Source organism: Ictidomys tridecemlineatus, chromosome 1 (assembly GCF_052094955.1).
Source record: "Ictidomys tridecemlineatus isolate mIctTri1 chromosome 1, mIctTri1.hap1, whole genome shotgun sequence".
NCBI lineage: Eukaryota > Metazoa > Chordata > Mammalia > Rodentia > Sciuridae > Ictidomys > Ictidomys tridecemlineatus.
In genome coordinates, this window is record NC_135477.1 from 120,196,795 (window position 1) to 120,217,550 (window position 20,756).

At 51.7% G+C, this 20,756-nt stretch overlaps 1 protein-coding gene across 4 annotated transcripts in view; it reads right to left on the reverse strand.

Annotated features, from left to right (window-relative positions):
* The window catches only part of Nrg2 (neuregulin 2), a 181,505-nt gene that overhangs the window by 2,503 nt on the left and 158,246 nt on the right, over nucleotides 1-20,756 (reverse strand). The window contains exons 5-10 of one of the 4 annotated variants that reach the window (XM_078046248.1): nucleotides 14,955-15,031; nucleotides 9,461-9,484; nucleotides 5,656-5,758; nucleotides 3,551-3,674; nucleotides 3,095-3,222; nucleotides 2,303-2,530 (exon numbers count right to left, since the gene is read on the reverse strand). In XM_078046248.1, the coding sequence (XP_077902374.1) occupies nucleotides 2,303-2,530; nucleotides 3,095-3,222; nucleotides 3,551-3,674; nucleotides 5,656-5,758; nucleotides 9,461-9,484; nucleotides 14,955-15,031 (684 nt within the window). Of the gene's footprint in view, nucleotides 1-2,302; nucleotides 2,531-3,094; nucleotides 3,223-3,550; nucleotides 3,675-5,655; nucleotides 5,759-9,460; nucleotides 9,485-14,520; nucleotides 14,580-14,954; nucleotides 15,032-20,756 lie in introns of all 4 variants that reach the window. The other 3 variants (XM_040272232.2, XM_078046260.1, XM_078046256.1) reach the window with 3 other exon arrangements.

Sequence of the window (20,756 nt, forward strand, 5' to 3'; positions counted from 1 at the left end):
ATGGCTGACAGCTTTGGTGAGGGCAACATGCCTTCTTATATTGAAATCAAAAGCCTCCTCAGGGAATTGACCATTCACACCTTGGACAGGGTGCTCAGCTAGGGCTGACAGATACCCCACTACTTGGGGTAGTCTCTGCCTGGGTCCAATGACACCTAGTGACTTCAAAAGCTACTATCTCCCAGTCTGGATCTTGGGCACCTGTCCTTTTTCATTCTCCACATCCCTTTTGTGAGCACATCAGCCTTTTGTCCACTTCAGAACAGGAATCACCCACCTCCATGATTCCTTTTCACACAGCATAGCTAAGCACCTCACTGCCGTCTAGAACCAGCCCCAAATCTCTGTTATGTCTTTTTTTTGAACACAAATGTTTATAGCAGCTTTATTTACAATTGCAACCAAGGTGTCTGAGAGGTGAATGAATAAACAAACTTCCTTTTGATTGTAGGAATCCTCTTTTAAAAATTTCTCTGTTATGTTCTTTTTGAGTCAACTGATTTCCCCTACCCTGGTCCGCCACATCTTCTCTATCTCATGTGTCGATTTAATTATCTAGTCTTACCCATTCCCCCATCCTTGGGCACACTCTCCATCCTATCCTGGGCCAGCTGTTCTCCCTGGTTGTGTCCCCATCCCATGGTGTCTCCTTCATTTTGCAGCTCCCAGAGCAATCTTTTAAGTCCCAGCTCTGCTAAGGAGGCTCCTTCCTACTTACTCACCCAGACTCCACATCCTGAGCAGAATCCCTTGGCTCTGGTCCATCTGTGTGGCCCCAGCCTGCCTGTTTAGGCCCAGCTTTGCTGTTCCCCACAGCCCTCCGTGCTCCAGGCACCTCACTCTCTGATCTTACTCTTAAGTTCCTCTGTTGGAACAGCTCCAGTGGTTCCTTCCCTGTATACAAAAGGCTTTCCATCCCCATTTCTCTGCCTCTTGCCTTCCTACCACACCCTAAGGAGCCCTGGTATTGTGGTTACTGTTGATGATAGTAGTGATAGGTATGAGGCAAAGAGCTCTGCATATATTTTCTCATTTGGCCTTCATCAAAACCATGCATACTAGAATTCTCTCTGATCAACAGCTAAGGGAACAGTGTATAGAGGCAATCAGCCTGCCCTTAAACATGCAGGTTGTGCAGCTGCCCTTGGACAGGTTGGTCTTAGGAAACCTGGCTGTTTCCTAGAGCTTGCTGTCAGACTGGGCTTCTCTGCCCAGGAGTGGTCCCTGGAGTGGTGTCCTGTGCTTAGCACTTTCCACAGGCTGCTGTGAGCAACAGTGGTTTGTTCCTGTGACTGGGAGTGCCTCAGGGACGGGAAGCAGGAGGGCCACCTCTGACTCCCCAGGCAGGCCTGCCCAGCCTAGACTTGGCACAGAGTAGGCTGTCAAGAGTGGGAAGGTAGCTGAGCATGGTGATGCACACCTGTAATCCCAGCAGCTGGGTAGGCTGAGGCAGGAGGAACATGAGTTTAAAGCCAGCCTCAGCAAATGTGAGGCACTAAGCAACTCAGTGAGACCCTGACTCTAAATAAAATACAAAATAGGGCTGGGGATATGGTTCAGTGGTTGAGTGCCCCTGAGTTCAATCCTGGGTACCAAACAAACAACAACAAAGAAGGGAAGGTAACTACTTCTCTCCTTTCTTCTTGGCTCAAAGCTTCTTGTATGGTGCCCCTTCCTCTGCTGTCCTCCCATAGATGCAAGTTGCTGAGGACCACTTGGGGGCTGAGTAATGGGGGTGAGTCCTATGGTTCCTAGCTTGGAGTCAGAGAAGGGGAGTTTCCTTGGTCCTTCTGCATCCTTTGCTGGAGAACTCATCAGTACCTTGAATGCTGCACCTTATTGCCCATGCTATCTGGCGTGGGTCATTCTTGGCGCATGTCTATTGTGCACTGGTCAGTGTCCTTGAAAACAACTTCCCTTCCCTCTCTCCAATCGACTTGGTCTTTGTGTCTTTTTGCTTCTGCTGGGACATGAGTCCTCTAGGTGATATGGGGATAGGGCAACCATAGGACCTGATTGTCTGGAATAGCCCCTATTTATTCTTGAAGTTTCAGTGCAATTATTAATCTCCCATTCTTCTTTGAAAAGTATCCTAGTAGGATAATTAAATCAGGTGGTCACTATGTGCCAGGGTCCATTACAACTCAGCTGTAATAATCTTTCTGGGATCTTGTTTACTCACCTGAAAAAATGGAGATGAGTCTCTTTGAAAGGTCTCTAAGATACCCTAAGGGTCAGCCTTGGGTCAGTGGTACCAGCCCTCTGGCCAAAGTGGGAGCCAGGTCAGGGTGTAAGAACTAACCTCTCACTGTGTGGAGAGTCACGCAGGGAATCTACGGAGTCGTGGTAGGGTGGCACAGCAGCCCTGCGCCGCTCCTCCAGGCTATATGCTGCTGCTCGCCGCGCCCGAGCCTCCACACATGCTGGGCTGTTGCACTTGCTGGTGCCCACTGATGACAGCATGATGCCAGACTGGGAGTCGGAGGTCAAGCTCTCAGAACGTTCCAGGCTCCACGTGTGGCTCTCATGTCTGGGATAGCCAGTGGGAACAAGGCAAGAGGTCAGGAAGGGGTAGAGTGGCCCAGCAGATGTGGAACTTTGGCCACCCAATCCCAGTATCTTCATCCCATCTTGGATCCTTTGAATCATGGGATGATGTGGGGTATCACAAATGTCCAAACTTGACATTGGGAGGAGGGCTGGGTGCCATGGCTGGGTGAGCTGCAATGTGTAGAGGCCCCTTCCTTTATATCTTGCAGCCATCTTCACCCTAGCCTTGCCCCAGAGCCCCTGTGTGGGACTCTTTCACCCTCATGGCCCTTAGCCACCTTATCTCAGGACCCCAGCCCCAGTGGCCAATCTTTGGGAGCTCTGACCATTCCATGGTACTTCTCAGGGAAGGAGGGCCAGCCATGTTATTTCTCAAGCTGTATAAGCCTCTGTGTTTATGTTGATAGATCACCCCTGTTCTGAAGAGAAGGCTAAGGGAGACCACAATTTGTGAGCCAAATTCAGGAGAGGGTGTCAAATAACTCTGGATGAATGAGATAAAAGACAGGAATCCTCAAGTTTCTGTGGGCCTTGACTTACTCACCTGCGGCTGGAGGTGGGCGTGGCTGTGGAGCAGTGGTGAGAAGGAGAACAGGAGTGGCTCCCAGAGAAAGTGGTCTCAGTTTCCCTCCGGATGACATGGTCTGTGGCTGGCACATTCTTGGAGATGTACTGGGACAGACAGAGAATTGGCAGGAATTAGTGATGGGGACCAGGTAGGCTCTCGCTGGTGGGAGTGGGAAGTAATTAAGCACTGAGCTCTAGGTGCGGGGAGTGATCAGTGGATGACAAACGGCTTTGATGTTGGGGTGATTTTGGTTCCAGCCAGCAACTCCCCACCTTTCCCTTGCAAGTGGGCAAAGCAAGGCCAGCCATCCGGGGAGATAGTGCCTAGCAGGCAGGGATGATCCAGGGGCCGGGCTGGCTGCTGTCCTGGCAACTTGTATGAGAAGCCTGGCTGACCAGCAAGGCTCAGAGGGGATCCTGGAACACCACTCACATCTGCCATCTGGATTTCTTCCGGGTCTAGCCGGGGGTGGCTGGGCCCATTGGCCAGGCTCCGGTTCTGGTGGGCTGGGCACATGTTCTGTCGCAGGTGGTTGTGCATCTGCTTCCGCTGTTTTCTGCATAGAGGGAGGGTAGGTGAACCTGGCAGGTCCCCTGTAGTGGCTGAACTTCCCTCCAGGGCACATGAGTAGTTAATGTGTGGAATCCCACTGCTTTCTAGTTTCATAACCCTGGGCAAGTTATGGAAGTTCTGCCTATTTTAGTTGCCCCATGTGTGAAACCATTCCAAAGACTGTTGAGCATTAAAAATATATAAACTACTTATGCACATTGCTGGCACTATCCCTCCCTCATTCATTCATTTGTATTTATTGAGTTTTTACTGTGTTCCAGATACTACTCTGGAGCAGAGAAGTCAGACATGGTCCCTGTCTCATGGAGCCTGCAGGCTAGTGGGGGAGGCAGATGATAATCACATAAACAAGTAAATGAACTCGATATTTTCCCTTAAGTTTTATGAAGAAAATAAAAACAAGGTGCTGTGGTTAGGAAGCCAGGGCCTGTGGGACTATTTTACATTGGCACATATTAAATGCTCAATAAATTTGTTTTATAATAAGCGATTCTTATGTCACTCCCCTGTCTAAAACCTTCATTGGCTCTCAGGGTCCCATTTCACCCTCAAATCCTATCTCTCACTGCCTTCCCTTCACCCCAGCTTTCTGCACCCCTGGACAGCTTGTTTCAGATCCCCTGTCCTCTCTGGCCTCTGAGCTTGCACACATTCTAGTCCATCCACCTGGAATACTTTCTTTGCCTCTTCACCTGCTTGCTAACTCTTGCTCACAGGCTCCAGCCTAAATGTTGCATCCATGGGAAAAACCCTTCCTGCCCTCCAGCTAAGGTTAGGTGACTCTAAAATATGTCTTGTGACACTGGACCACTTGCTTCGAGCACTGAATAAAAGTCTGCTGAAGAAATGGATAAATGCAGTGGTGTTGGAACAGAGGCTTGCTTTTCCCCCAGTTCTTGGACACAATCCCTAATATGCCCAGGCTCCTCCTCTGGGCTCCTGAACCCCAACTCCCTCCTTACTCTCCACCAGTCTTCATTGAACTTATCCGAGATGAGGGCAGCTGGGCCTTCAATCCTATCAGTAGAGGTAGCAGGGGTTCAGACCTACAGGCTCCATCCCCCAGATGATGGCCATTTCCAGCCTTGCTTTCCAGGTAGGAGCAGATGAGACAAATATCATTTACTGTACTACATCATGCTTCAACCTTTACGGGATCCCCATCATCTACAGGATAAATTTAGACTTCCTGGCTTGGCATCAAGGTCCTATGGTGGCATCTGGATCCCAGCTATCTTTTTAGCCTCTTGCCTCCTCTTCTATGATCCGGTTCTTTGGCCCAACTAGTCCAGGCTGCTTCTGTTGCAGGTGTGACTGCCCCATCTGTGCTTGTCTTTAGCTGGCACTCTGCTACCCAAACTGCTCAGCTCCCTGAGCTTATGCCCTGACCTGTCTTCTACCCAGAGGTGGCCCAGCCTCACCTTCTCTGTGTTCTTGTCTCAATTGCTCCCAGGGTGGGGTCAGGCGGTGCCTGTGAGGTGCCTCTTTCCAGGGGAACACAACCTTCTCTGTGCCTCCCTATTTCTTCCCTAGCACTGCTTCAGCACCTCCTGCTAGACAGGGCACATGATCCTAGAGCCATTGTGGTCAGCTGTGCGTTCCTCTCAGGCCCTCACAATGTCCTTTGATGCATATACTAGGCTCATTCCCATGGGGACTTGGAGTGGTTCCTCAGTTTTCTCAAGATCACATGGGAAACGGCAGAGCCAGGTTGGAACCCAGACTTGTGTTCTTTCAAGCCCTGTGCCCATGAGCCCACTTTGTTTGGTCATCTAGGGCTGTCTCCCCACCTCTACGCCTGTTTCCTGATCCAGCCCCTGAGCCCCACTGTTACAAAGGCCCCTGGGGATAGGAGACTGAGGCCAGGCATGGTGGGGTACAGGAGAAGAGCCTGTCCTTACAAAAACATTTTGGTGGCCATCCCCTGGCTTGGCCTGTCCCCTTCCTGAGCACTTGCCACTCACTTGGTCTTGCAGTAGGCGACTACACAGACGATGCCCACAACCAGCAGAGCCACACAGATGCCAGTGATGGTCAGGACCCTCTTCTGGTATAGCTCCTCGGCTTCTGCAGAGGCAGAGTGGACATGAGGAGGTGGGGCAGGAGGCAGGCCTGGAGGGATGCTGGTGCAGACACCCCCTGCCCCCAAAGCCTCAAGCTCCCTCAGCCCAGGTCCTGCCAGTTCCCTCCATTCCTCCCTCCTGCCTGCTTCTGGATGGTCCCCCACATTCCCACCCACCCATGGGCCTGGTCACACCCTCCCAGATCCCAGGCCCACCCAGAGCATGGGGGTGGAAAATGCAGGGGATGGGAGAGGATGGAGTAGAGAAGTAGAGGAGCACAACCTAGTCTGGCCAGCAGCACCCCTGCCCTGCTCCACAGCAGACTGGCAGCTGCAAAGAACCTTGGTGACTGTGGAGAGTTTTCTTTATGATAGTGAACATGGAAACCCTGAGCAAAGGCCTGGATCAGTTACTTTAGCTTCCCTAAGAAGCTAAAGTTGTTGACAAGGTGCAAGACCAGAGGTGGGATGTAGGAGGGATGTAAGGGCCAGGAGCATGACAGAGCAGACAGGGCCCAGGAGGGGACATGGAAGAAAGGCCTGGTCAGAGTTGTGGCCTGGCCCACTGCAGCCTCCCATGTCTGCAGGTGAGAAGCCCACCTGTGGCAGCACAGGCCCCTGGCATCTGCACACATCTATCTTTGTGTGTAAAGAACACCCCCACCCTTGCTGGGGAGTTGAGTAAGACTGGGCCTCCAAGCCCCCAGCCTCAACTCTCCTCTCTACTCTCCATGCCTCTAAAACAGACCACTAGGAAGAAGAGAAGCAAAAAGTGACAGTACTGGCCACAGCCCAGAAAGCTCACCCCACCCCACCTGCACTTGCTGGCTGGCCCTGCTTCCCTGCTTAGGAATAACTGGAGGTGGGACTCCCACACCTTGGTGGAGCCCTGTCCCCTTGGGCTTATAGCATCTCCCATGCAGAGGCAAGCACACAGTAACCCCAGGGCTGCAGACCCTTCAGACCCACACGTGTCCACAACTATGCCTGCCAGAGTCACAGGCACAACCTTCACAAAGATAAACCCATACCTGCTCTCTTCTCTCTCTCTCTCTCTCTCTCTCTCACACACACACACACACACACACACACACACACACACACACACACACAGAGTTAACCACACACTCCAGTAACAGGTGCACACACAGATCCAGGCACACCGACCCACAGTCAGTTAAGGCTCTCTTAACCTGACCTTTGTCTCACACCCCCATCTTGACTCTGTCCCACAGCCCTGCCTCCAGGCCTCTTTCCCTCTTTACCCCTCAATTTTCTGTTGTCAGGCATCTGCCTCCTTGGAGACTATTCTGGTCATGGTCAACAAAAACCCCCATGTTCCAAGTCCTGTGGTTATTAAAATGCCTCCTTGTGGGGCACACTCTATGGCCTTGGAGTGGCGCTGGTCTTCCCATGTCAGTGGCTGCTCCCTTATTCTCTACTTGGGTTGGATGGTAGAAGGGCCCAGAGCTCTCAGCCTTCTTTCTTTCCTCTGTCTCCCTGAGTGACCTCATATAGACAGACTTTAAATATCATTTCTTTACATTCTTTCTCTTTCTGTCTCATGCTCTGGTTTCTCCCTAAGCTCCAGACTCAGGTATCCAAAGGCCAAGGCCAACCAGAACCAGTTTCCATACTCCTCCCCATCTCTTGTAGCATCTCTATCCTGTGGCTCTGGCCCCAAAACACAACTCATTCTGAATCACTCCCTTTCTTCCCATCTTCCCTGATATCTGATCCACCTACAAGTATTCTCAGCTCTACCTTCCAAGTAGGTCCTGGATTTGACCATGTGACCATTTCCACAGCTCCCAACTTAGTCCAGGATGATGCCTCCTCTCACCCAGCGATGGTCACTGTGTGGCAGGCCTTTCTGTGTCTGCTGCTCCCTAGCTGCCCCCAGCATCAGGCTGTTGTCTACTCAAAGCTACATTAAAGTGTAAAGCAGATCATTTTAGTTCCCTGCTTAAAACTCTTAATAGTTTCTGTTGTAATTCAAATAAAATCCAAGGTCTAAGGACCCCAATTACTTGGTCTCAACCTCCCTTTGAATCCTATCTGTGGTCCTTTCCCCCAGTGCTTGGAATCACTGGTGGTCTTTATCCACTGAACCAGACAAATCTCATTGAACCACATGACTTGGTTCCTGCCTTCAACTCCCACCACCCCACCAAATTGTTTGCAGGACTGACTTCCTGATGTCACTTTATGGGACAAGCCTCCCCTGACTACTTAGGCATAGTAGAACAATCCCATGACCTCATTTTATTTTCTGTCTAGCATTTATTTTCACCTGATATCTTCCTGTTTGTTGCCACCTCACCCATGAATGGGAGCACCAGGAGGGCAGGGACACATGTCTGTAGGTTCTGGTGATGAGTGTTTGCTGCATACACACTCCCCTTTCAGACACACACACACACACACACACACACACACACACACACACGTCTGCACATCCTACACTCACCTCCACACATACATAGGTCCAACTGCAAATGCTCAACTTAACAGAGATATCCCACTGCCCCTCCACGCCCTCGCATTCTGCCCTGAGACCTTGCAAGTGTTGTACACATTCCCTACATCCCATCAGCACAGACGCCTGCAGATTTACCTCATGCATCCTTCCTCCACGATCCTAGATCCCTCAGAGCCTTCACCCCTCCTTCCCACCCAACTTCAGGCTGTGGACACAGACACACTTAACATGCAGACTCTGAGCTCTATCTTCTATTGAGAACAGCTGATGGGGCCAGGTGGTGGCAGAGCTAGGTCTTCCCCAAACCTGCTTCGAGAACAGCCTTGGCATGTTTGTAGGCTCTGCATCACATCTGAGATTCTGACCCCTAGAAGTCCCCCACCTCTGGATCTCCTGCATATCTCTTGCTGGAATACACTGAGACTATTGGGGCCAGGGCTGAGCCTCTCTGAGCAAAGCCACAGAGTTGGAAACAGAGACCCTCAAAGTCCCTCCTAGTCCAAAGAGTCTCCCAGGGGCAGCTGCATAGGGTAGGGAGTCACATGTCAAATTCTGAGCCAGGGCAAGGGGTAGGCAACAGAAACCAGCCCAACCCAGACCCTTGCTGGTATTGCTCATGGATGCACACATGTGCCATCGTGGGGACAGATCATGGAAGGAGTGACAGTCTCAAGCAAATGGCAAAGCCCAGTAGATAAGACACAGGGCAGGGCTAAAAGGAAATGTGGATTATCAGCAACTAGTCTGGTGCAGAATGAAAAGCAATGGACATGAGAAAAGAAAAGAGGATTCAAGTCAGATGGAAAGGGACACCTCTCTGCACAATTCCCAAACCAGGCTTCAGTAGTTTCTGGACATTGGCCCTTTAAGAAGCCACATCCACACAGGGGCCCTGTCTCTTGTTGGATGCCCACTGGGTTGCACAGCTCGGCAAGGCCCCCTCCCCTGAGGCCTTCTAGCACTCGGTCTCCTCTATGCAGGGGGTGCTACTGTGCGGTGGAGGCACAGTCTGAACCCCAGGGTACACGGCTGGCCATGAGCTGCTTTTATCTGCCCCCAAATCAACATAGCTTATTCTAGGACATCTTGATGGGGCCAGGGGAGATTTTTGAAAGCATCCCCTTTCCATTTTTGGAAAGGAAATGAAACATTCAGCACCCATGGGGTCAGGGACTATGGAGGGGGCTGAGCGGATGGCGCAGAGTGATATATAGAGGTTCCATACCCTTTAATTCAAATCCAAGGTGCTCTGGCAGTGCAGAAGAGTTGGGGGTAAGAGGGGGAGGGGTGAAGGGAGAGAGGCAGACAGAGATGGGAGGGGGAGGGTGGAGGGGGAGAGAGAGAGAGAGAAAGAGAGAAACGTTGGTCAGGATTCTTCAGACACCCGGCAGCCAGCCTGTGAGGTGAAAGCAGGTTAGTAATGTCCCTTCCTAGCCCCCTGAGCTCCTTCCCTGGTGCCCAGTCCCCAAGAGCCCCAGGAGGGCTAGAGAGAAGCAATGTTAGAATTCACAGGCAGAGCATGTTCTTTGAAGGTGAGCAGTGGGGTTAGTACCTGGTGAGGAGGCACAGGCGAGAATCAATTGGCAAATGTCTCCCTGGAGGAAAGGGTGACTGGGGACAGGGTTCTGAGGAGTGCCTGGTCCCCTCCTCTCAGCTCCAGAGCTCTCAAGTCCTCCTGGAGAGGGCCTGACCAGCTCCTAGCTCATTCACAGGGCCCTTTCTTCTGTTCAAAATGAGGGCAAGATCCCTAGGCCGGCCCCACAACCCTGGCCTGTCCCACAGGTCCGGCTGGCTTTCTCATCTCCTAGGAGCCTAAGTGTGGAGCCTCAGAGTCTGTGAGGAGCAGGAGCACAGAGAGGAGGAGGCTGCAGGCAGCAGGTCACTTTTCCACTTACTGCCTCAACACCCTGGAAACCTGCAGGGGCTGGGCATGGTGCCAAGACCGATCTTGCTACTTAGAAGAGCAAACTGCAACTAGGAGAATGAGAAGATTGGAGAACTTGTGAGTGCCTCATTTAATGGATAAATTAGTCTTGGAAGTGAGATCAATGAATGTGTGGTTTCAGGCACCTATGAGGTAGATATCTACGCCATTGACAGGTTAAATAAGGGTCAACTCTGCCACCTAACTGTTGTGTGTCATTGAGAGATACTCAACCTACCTAGATCTCAGTCTCGTAGCTGTTAAATAGGGTTAAGGCTCAACCATGGGGTCCTGGGAGGTTTGCAAACCTGGCTGTACTTCAGAATCCTCCAGACCAATAGGATCAGGCTTGGGTAGGAGCCCAGAAATCACAACAGTGTTTTTAAAAAGCTCATGTCCCATCCTATGGTGCATCCAGCACTGGTTTGCAGGACTGAGTCTCAGTTTTGCCCTTAATTTGCTGTGTGAATGTGGGTAAGTCAGTTTCTGTTTCCTAATCTGTCAAAAGCACATGTACCCAGTCAGAGGCAGCAGCAAGCAGGCCTGAACAGCAGAGTCTCTGCACACTGTGCAAGGGCCCAGCTCCTGCCGAGCCGGGTTCACTCCCTCTCTGGCTTCCACATAAGCGCAGTCATCTTGGCTAGACTCAGGGAGAATACGAAGTTGTGTGTGACGTTCTCATCTGCTGCAGAGGAAGGGGAACACAGGCAACTAGCAGGAAGTCCTGAGCATTTTTCACCCCTAGGTCTGTTTCTGCTTCCTAAAAGGGATTTTAGATGGCTCTGCATTTGGAAAAGGATAGGAGAGGAGGGTGATTCTTCAGGGATGAAAGTAGTCCTTGACTTCAAGAGCCTTGAGGAAGATCCTGGGGCTTGGGCTCCCCAGTTCTGTGCAGGGACCATACCAAGGAAGCACTGACCCCAGCCCTCTAAACATGAGTCTTCTGTGTACTCCTGCTAACCCGAGCCTGGAGGGTGATCTTAAGGTTTTGGCTTCTTTGCAGTTTTGCTCTGAATGCAGAGGTAGGAGAAAGTCATCTTAAGTATGGTTTGTCTACTCTTCTCTAGGGTTCCCAGAGCTGGCCAGCCAGGCAAGTTGATGTAAAATCTTGACAGACTCCAAAGGCCTCAGACATTTCACTGAATAGTTAATTCTGGGATCCAGGGACCTTCCAGGCAGCTCAAGAGTGCTCATATTGTTTGGCTATCCAGCCGTGTTCCTTGGAAAAAACAGCAGGGCTTGACCACGGCCTCCTGGATACTAAGAGCTGGTCTGAGCCCCACTTTTGGACAAAGCTATTGTATTATATGAGGCAACTGGGACCCAGTAGTTCCAGGACACTTTCCTAAGGTCACACAGGAAATCAGAAGGCAGAAGGGAGATTGGAGGCTCTGTTTCTGGTCTTTTTGGACTATGCTTTGACTAGTTCTGCCTCTCTGGTGAGGCCTTTCTGGCTAGTCCTGAGAGCAATGACTACTTGGAGAAGCAAGGAAAGGCTTCCAAAGCCCTGTAAGAGTTTTCATCTGTGTCAGTCCTCTGGGAACCAAATCATAGCATCAGCAGAAGCTTCCAGGTCTACTGATGGTGTGCTGTTTGAGTCAAAGGCTATACTGTTTAGGGAGGACCAGTGATGGTTGGCATGATTGGTGAGGTCACTGGGGGCCTGGCCAGTCACCAGGAAGGCAGCCTTCTTCCTGGGATGTGCAGAGAAGAATTCCGAGGGGCCTACAGCTGCATCTACCCCAGCTAAAATATGAGTGTCCCATTCATGTTCACTGCCTGCCACTCAACCAGGATGGGGTGGTACCACTGAGTCACAGGAAGGTCCTATTGTTCATAAATTTGCATACTAACCAGTAATCATGGCAACCTGATGCTGGACTTTCAGCAGGGCGAAGCTATCCAGGCAATATGCAAATTGTTCAATCCATAGTCACGAGGTGCCTGGACAAGGAGGCAGTGATGTGTATGCAGATGTGAGCATGTGCTCTGTGTTTGCATGTGTGTATGCAGGGGTGAATGCATGCTTGTGGGTTAGCGTGTGTGCTCATTTATATGGAGGCATACACACAGACAAGCTTTGACTCTCTGGGAGGAGGGGGCCTGTCAGTGAAAGAAGGAGAAGCCTTTAAGTGCTACTGGGGTTAAGGCCTAGTTTCCTTATTCTCTGCAAAAGGTAACCTGGTTCCAGGTGGTCTGGGCAAGGTCAGACACTTTGATCTGGAATGCTGGGAGGTGGCCTCCAGGGAGTCAGTGCTCCTCCTGCCCTCTCCATGCCAACTGTAGCTGGGAGAGGTACTAAAGTGCACTCTAACGACAGTGGCAGGCTGTCTGCTGAGCCCCTCACATGTGTTGCTTCATTTCATCCTCACAGCAGCCTGATAGGCATAAATGTGACCCCCGATATACAGACAAGAACACAACTCCAGAGGGGTTAAACGAGGCCCAGAACTCACAGGCTGGGCCGCTGGCATTTTCATCCTGCTCACTTGGAACTAGAAGCTTGCCACTTCTTTGAGCACATTTCACTGCCTCTGTAGTCACTATCTACTAGAGGAGCACACGAAGGGCTCTCTGGGAAAGTGTTGGAGGAGCACTCGTCCTTCATAGAAAGATAACAGTAATGGTACTGAAGACAAGGTGGGAGGGCCACAGGCTGCATTTGCAGTCTGTTTTGGGCTCCTGGGGCTCTGCTGACCCTCCCAGCAGATCCAGGCTGAAAGTTGAAGCAGCCCAGCTGGCAGAGAGGCCTTGGACAGTGGCCCGGGTTCCGGAGGCTCTGCTGCTCTGATTCAGGAGGGGCCAGGACTGCCTGTCCAGAACAGTCCCATAAGCCAGAGAGGCTCTTGGCCAAAGGGTGGGAAGGAATATAACCTCCACTGCCTGTCACCTGGCCCGTGCTCAGCCTGGCAGCTCTGCCCCCTCTTGCTCTACAGTTCTCCACATAGACTGGACCTGATTTTGAAATTCTTCCAGAGCCTGGTTTCTAGAGAATTCCTTTGAGCCACATGTCCTGCCTACATGCTCTGTCCTTGTCCCCAAGGGCTTCCTCCTGGCTTCTGACTGGAGGGTCCTGTGGGGAGCCTTGCCTCCCATGCTATGAAGACAGTTGACCTTCTGGGCCTACTGGCTCTCATTTGCTGGGGTCCCTATGCTTCTATTGGGTTAAGGTAGGGAGTAAATTTTCAGGCTTTCCTGCTGTGGTCTAAGAAGGCTTGGGAAGGTTCATTTCTTCACCCTGATACCTAGACTCCAAAACTCTTTTTCTCCATGAGCTACCTAGGAGTAGACCTTTGGTATCTCCCAGAGTTCTACTTCCCAATGTCCAGGTAACATCTGGATGCTCTAGTTCCTAACTCCTCATAGGATCCAGTTGTCCTATGGACAGGAGGGGATGGGCTGGGGCCTAGTCTTCTCTGCAGGATAGGATGGGTGACATGGTTCAGGCCTTGCAGACTAATGGTCCATTGGACCCCAGATGGAATCTGTGGGCAACCAGTGTAGTTTTGCTCTGCTGCACCTCCACCTGGTGGTGCTGGAAGGAACTGCTCCCAGGTCCTAATATAAATACTGTACAATTACAGCTGCATCCCTGGGTCAGCCACAGGGCTCAGTTTTTTTTTCTTTTTGTAAATTATGTAAACCAGAACATAGAGAGAGCTTCAACCTCAGAAGTGGAAGGAAGAAAAGGAATGAAGTATTGAAAGTGGATTCAGACCGGAGATGTCCTGGGGAGAATCACCAATGACCCCTTGATTCCTCATTCTCCTTATCATTTATTTTCGGAGCAAATCCCCAGCCCACCTCATCCTCTAGCCACACAAATGTCCTCTGGCATCCATGGAGAACACTGCCACGGGTGGTCTTCAAACTCCCCTCCTTCCCGCTCTGGTCCCCAAACCCCAAACCAACATACTTTGGCCTGAGCAGAAAATAGTTTTTTGAGACGTTTTTCTTTCTCTCAAGCACACCAGCACACACATACTCACACTCACTTCCCAAACTCATCATCAGCCTGACATCCTCAAACAGCCTTCAGAGGCCAGGGAGGGCTCTATAAATGCCTCTTCCCATTTCTGGCCAGCTATCTGTCCCCAGAATGGGTAAAGAGACCTGAACAGGGTCCTGCTGCTGCAGAGAGAATTCAGCATGACCATGCCCAGGCAGTATAGCTGATGGATGCCAGGGGGCAGGGGGTGTACCGTTCTCCTCTGCACAGGCTTCTGGTGAGCACTGAGGAGTGAGAGGATCACGGGACACCCCCACTTCCCTCCCAGTCATGATAAGCAAGGCCCCATCCCTCCCACAGGGGGAGATTGCCAGTCACCAGGGAAGAGAAGAAATAGAAGAAAGAGACATACTGGAGAAGTTGACCATTGCGAACTGCTGACACCTGTCCCCGGTGTATCCCACAGGACACCTACCAAAAGAAAGAAAACCAGAAAGAGAGAGCCAGGATAGCAAGACACAGGCATTGCAACACCCCGGCACGGGCTCCTGCCAATGCCAGCTGGGTTCCTTGCCACCGTTACCATTTGTACTGGCCTGGCCACTCTGCCCCTTACCTGCAGCCCTGAATTTTAAACCCAAGGATTAGGCCAAAAATGAAAAACAAAGCAAAACAAAACAAAACAAAAGAACTAACAAACCAAAATACAAAAAAGAAAAGAGAAACAAAACAAAACAGCCAAAGATCAAAACAACCAACACCCCTGGCCCTATGCCCTACATTGGGGGGACTGCACCCGGAAGCTTTCTAAGGAGCAGGGACTTGTGTTTGTATCTTCAAACATACTTTGCTTAGGATCTGGCATGTACAATCGCAAAGGCAGTTTCTCCAAACATCTCTGTCCGAAGAATCCGTTTGGACATCTGGAGAAGGAAAAGGGGAAAAATCACAGAACAAACTGGCATCATCCGCGAGGCTAAGGTTAGAAATCAAAGTGCACAGTGATGAATGAGAAAAACCAAGTCAGGCACTTGGGGTCACACTTGTAGCTGAAGGGGCTGGAGTTGGGGCTGGGTGGAGGGCTCTGAAATCTTATAAACCTTTCTAATAGATGTGGCTCCGTGGGTGGTGGGAAGGGGTGGGGCAGGGGGAGGATGATTTAGGGAAGCAGGGAGGGGGAAGAATGGAGGTTATTGTCTAGTTGTCCTCCTGGTCCTGAACCTTTCCTTCTTACCTGCCTGGTGCCCCATGAAGCCAGTACTGCAGCCCATTAGTGCCAGGCAGTCAACCTTAAGGGAGACCAAGTTCTTAGGAGCCACTCCTTTGGGCCCTACTGGAGGATTCTCTCTGGGGCCCTCGGCAGGTTTTCTCATACATGAAACTCCCAGAAAGTTCAAAGCAGAACTCTGGAAGGCTGTACCCAGATTGTGTGTCCATGACAAAACTGACCTAGAAGATGTTTGATCTGTTCTCTCAAAGAAGGTTCTGTGGCCAAATAAGTTTAGGAAATCCATTCGCAGGGCTCCTCATTGCAGCTTACATTAGCATATGAAAGGTTATAAAAATTTTATAGGAGGAAATAGCTGAACTTTCTAGTATGTCCCAAATTTATTTGACCATGGAAGGCATTTTTTTTTAGAGGAACCTTTGTTGAACACAGTTTGGGGAAGGCTGCCCTAGAACAATAAACATGGGGAAAGCTTAGTAGGGGAAGGGGAAGTTGGAGGGGAGCTGGAATTACCAGCGTCCCAAAGCTGCCTTCCTGAGGCCGAGGGCAGGGGCAGGTTGGAGCAGGCTCACTGGGGGACCTGGAGGCCTGTTGCACATCAGGGGCCTGCTGGCAGCCAGCCTGGGCATTCCTGCCCTTTCCCTGTGACCTGCTCTTCCACTGCAGCCTCACTCTGCCCTACATCTTTCTTCCATCTTGCCTTTCCTGCAGCTCCAAAGCACCACCCACTCCCATGTCCCTGACCTTGTCCTCACCCCCAAGGTACACTTCCTTCTGCTCTTTGGCTGCCACCTCTCCCCTCAAGCGAGTCTCAGTCTTGCAGATTTCTGGCAGCCCTCTATTCTTTTCTGAACCCCAGCAAGTCCAGCTAGCTGAGGAGAATCTTACGAACAGGGCTGGACTGACCCCTTCCCCACATGTCCCTACTCAGGGATGGGCCTATGTTGCCTCGGCCTATTTTTCCTTGGGAAGTTAGGTAATAATCGGCTACTGTTCAACATGAATCAACCTAAACTTCCTCAAGAACTAAAGTGTGCTCTACTCCTTCACCTCCTGGTGTATTCAACCATTCAGGAAGCCCCTGGGGCTTAAGTGGGCAGTGACTGTTGGCTGTGACATATACTCATGAAACCCTGTGGCCTTATATCTAGAGGACTGGGGAATGGGAGTGGTTGGTGGGCAGAAAGCTCGTTGCTCAGGACCCTGATGGCAGCTCTCTGGGAGATAAGAGGTCATCACTGAAGTGGTAGGGGTGTGTGCAGGTACACCTGGCCAGGGTGGGGGTGAGGGGCTGGGAGGGCTCTAAGAAAGTGGTAGGGGTGGGCAACGGGCATGCATGCTGATCCTGTTGAACAGGGGGGCTCAGGTCCCTCATCAATCCAACCTTCTCTGAACCCTGGCCTTTGTCCCAAGGAAGATGGGGATAGTGGCTAAGGATTTCCAACCAACTCCAGCTCTTCTTCCTCAGCTCTTGGACACTGGTGTGGGGATGGGGATAAGAGGGGGAAAAGTGATTTTTTTCAAATAGAAGTACCTTTGGGGTAGAGGATAAAGACCCAGGAAGTTGCCAAAATGACTCTTGGAATCCACAAAAGAACAGAAAAGAGATAAGTTTAACTGTGTTCCATGTCTGAGATTAGCCTGGCTCTTGTAGTCAGGTAACTCAGTGTACGTCTTTGTGTGTGTGTGTGTGTGTGTGTGTGTGTGTGTGTGTGTGTGTGTGTTGGTGTAAGAGAGAGAAAGGGGAGTTCAGGGGCAGGAGGGCACAGAGGGGAAATATATTCCCATTTCTAATAAGCAGGGCTGCTGTACCATGACTCTTGGAGACCAATGACAACTAAGTCTATTCCTGTATCCTCGATCCCACATACAGCCTGAATTCCCTGACTGCATCCTCATATCTTTCACGGCCACTGAATCACACAACTCTAAGGGGTACTATTAACACAGTCTATAGCACAAATGTGCACCTTGGAATGGTGCAATATTATAGTGCTCGTCTTCTTGCCTTGAGAGTGTCCCCCCTGTTTGAACAAATAAGGCCTCAAGGAGGGGCAACATAAGGGGCAGGAAGACCTGGTAGTCAGTAGTGCTCTCTGGGGCTCTAGCTCCTTCAGGGGCCTCCTGGACACTCCTATCCCTCTCCTTTGTCCTGCCTATTGAAATTGGGATTCCCCTAGGGCAGACTTTGGGGGTGGGCCAGGCCTCCACCTCTCTAACCTGCCCCCAGGACAGGAGTGCATCCCCTATCAACCAGGGCAGGAGTCTGAACTCAGTGTGGGTGGGTGGCTGGCTGGTGGCTTGTGGGTTCCACTCAAGCAGGGATGGCCCTCTGAATTTCAGGGGCATGGAGGACAGATCAGAAGGAGCAATGGGTAGCAGCCTTCCAGCCCTTCCTGCTGAGTCATCAGCTATGATGCTGGGAAGGTCTGTACCCAGGGCTGGAGAAGAGCAGGGGTGAGGGGGGGCAGAGAGGAGAGCCCACGGGCTGCATCTGGGGTGACAGAGGGGTCAGGGACCTCTGCCTTCCCCTTCCCCCACCCCACCTCCCGGGCCTCAGTTTCTCCTTTTGGTAGCCTGGGGATAATGCCATGTGTGCTGCCCTTACCTGGGGAGAGAGGAGGATGAAGGATGAGGGTGTGCCCCAGGGACTGGGGGGGAATAAGGGTCTCGGAGTCCATGAGGGGTGGGTGGAGATGTGGTGAGGATGAGCAGGCAAATGGGGTGGGATGGGGGAGTCGCCTGATCATGGGTGGGCTGGAGAGAGCAGAACGGATGGGGATGGACCGATGGCAGGGGAGGCATGCCACTGGTATGTGCACAGGGCTGGAAAGAGAGTCTTGTTCTGTCATCATCCCCTGAACCAGTCCCCAAGAGTCACGCACCAACCGTGCTCAACAAACACACGGAGAGAAGAGGAGAAAGCAGCGAGAGGAAGTGTGGGGGCCCCTGTCTGGCCCAGACAGAGACAGTCACCTTGATTTGGATCCCCATTTTCAAATCCCCTTTTCTTTTTTAAAACAAAATTCAGTATCAGTGACACTGTTTCTTTTGGCACTGAGTTCCAGAAAAACAGGAGGGTTACGGAGTGTGCCTGCTTTCCAACACTCCCTATAGGGCTTGAACCAATACACAACAACAAGTGTAAGAAAACCAGGAAGGAAAACTGATTTTTATAGAAACTGGAATGAAACTGACCAGTGTAGTTTCATTATCCAAGCTAAGCGGAAATGCAAAAAAATCAAAATAAAAGTAAACAAACAGCACAAATGGTAAGACGTGAGTTCCGTTTCCTAAGTTCTTTCCTTTTTATTCCATTCAGGTGTCATCAGGAATCCCGAGAGGCCTGCCCCCCTTCCCTCCCAGCTTGCCCACCCCCAGAATGGCCTCTGGGCTCTGCCCGGCCCCCTCCCCCCTGCCCTTCTCCAGCACAACTCAGAGGACCTCAATCCCGGCCAGGGATGTTCTTCTCCCCTTCGGGCTGACAAAGGGAGCCAAGAAAGTCAAATCCATGAGCCCTAATTGGGGCTGACCCGGGGGGCCAAGATGGGGAGGGGGTAGCTTTGGGTGCCAAGTTCAAGTTCTAAGCTGTGAAACCCAGTTGTCCTGGTGGGGAGGGAAATAGGCTCAGGCTCCTGCCTTCTACTCCCCTTAGACTTGGCCAGGCAGGACCTGGGCTCCTAGGGGTGCAGCCTTGCTGGTGGGGTCCTCTGGTACCTATATATCTTATTCCTCCTTTTCCCACAAGAAACTCCAAGACTAGAGCTTGGGCCCCAGAGCTGGCTCTGCTCATCCCTGGTGCCTGTCCTGGGGGCTGAACCTTCCCTATCTGGAGCCAGGGCTGATTTTAGCAACAATGCTGGATCCATTTGAGGGTCAAGGGGTCCAAGGGTCTACGGAAGAGGCGTATGGGACATGGCAAGGGGGATGCAGGACTGGGCCATCCCTGTTAGTTATTCCAAGGCCCTTGTGAATTTGAAGTAGGTCTAATCCAAAGAGCTCAGAGCATTTTCAAGGCTAGAATGTTCCCCAGGGTCTGTAACTAATGTGGCTGCCTCTTAGAGGAAAAAGCAGGGAAGGCTGAAGGCTGAGGCCAAGTTGAGAACTTCCCTGGAGGACCTGCTGTTGCTCTTGGGACTCTTCCCTGAGGTTTGGGATGGGAGGAGGGTGGGAAGGGGATGGTAGCAGGTGAAGGGTGGGACCAGGGAGGAAGCCAGCCAAGGAGGCCAGCAGGGGCTAGAGCCACAGTCCCGCCTGGCAATGGCAGCCCAGCGACCCCACCCTGAGGATGAGTGTGAACAGGTGTGGACCCTTGTGATCACGTGGTATGTGGAGGGGGTCTTTAAAAGTCCTAGTCTTCTTGCCAGGCCCATATTCCTAGGAAAGGCTGCAGCTAAGGAGGAGGATGCAGATCCGGCCTGGGAGGGCAGAGACAGGGGAACTAGAAGTGCTGATCTGACCTCGTCTGTAGGAGCTCAGGCTCCTCTCTAAATCTCCGTCAATATTTTAGTGGTCTTTGCCCAGATGCCACAAGAATGGGGCAGTTTTGGCATCTTGCCAGGGCTCTAGACTTGAGATGCTCTGAAAACCCCAAGTTATTCACTAGGCCCCCTTCCCACTCCTCCCCAAGATCTGGCCACAGCTTGTGCTGCCCTCCCCAAGCTCCCTTCCCCCTCCTCTCAGGCCCACCAGAAATTCTGTCCATGGGCTTTGGGGGGGCCCAGCTGCCCAGAAGACCCTGCTGGGCCTGGCCCTGGCTGCCAAGCTCCCGCTTACCCTGTGTGCTCTGGGGAGTGGGTGGTTCTGAGCTCCTTGGAGTTCCTGCTGGGGCCAACCTGACCTCCTCCACTGGGCAACACCCACAGTCTCTGTTGGTGTCTTTTTACTTCATGGAGAGGGGGCCGGGCTAAATGAGCACAGGCAGCACTTGGGCACAGTGGTCACTGGGGTGCTGTAGGGCATTGAAAGCAGCCAGATTCAAGGGGTTCTGGGCAGTCCACTCTACTCCCCTCAAGACTGCAGGAGTAGGACCCTCAGGAGCCAAGGGCTTGGGAGCTTGTGGTCTGCCTGACCCTACCAGGTTCCTCATTGCTGGGGAAGATGCAGCTTGGGACAGAACTAGTTTGGAGAGTTGTTGAGAGATGGGGAAGGAGGACAGAGAGAGAAAGAGAGTGAGAGAGAAAGAAAGAAAGCCCAGTGCCTTAGATTGGCATCCCCATCTCCCTAACAGGTGTTGGTGAAAGGGTGGACATCAGGAGATGGGGTGGTCAGGGGCCTAGCAAACTGGAACAGCAGGAGCCCATGTGTCCTGACATTTCCTCAAGTTCCAGAAGGGGCTAGAGCTTACATTTCCTTATATTCCAGAAAGGTCTAGGAATGGGGCCAACCTTGCTGTCTGTACCCTTTGGGGACCCCTTGCC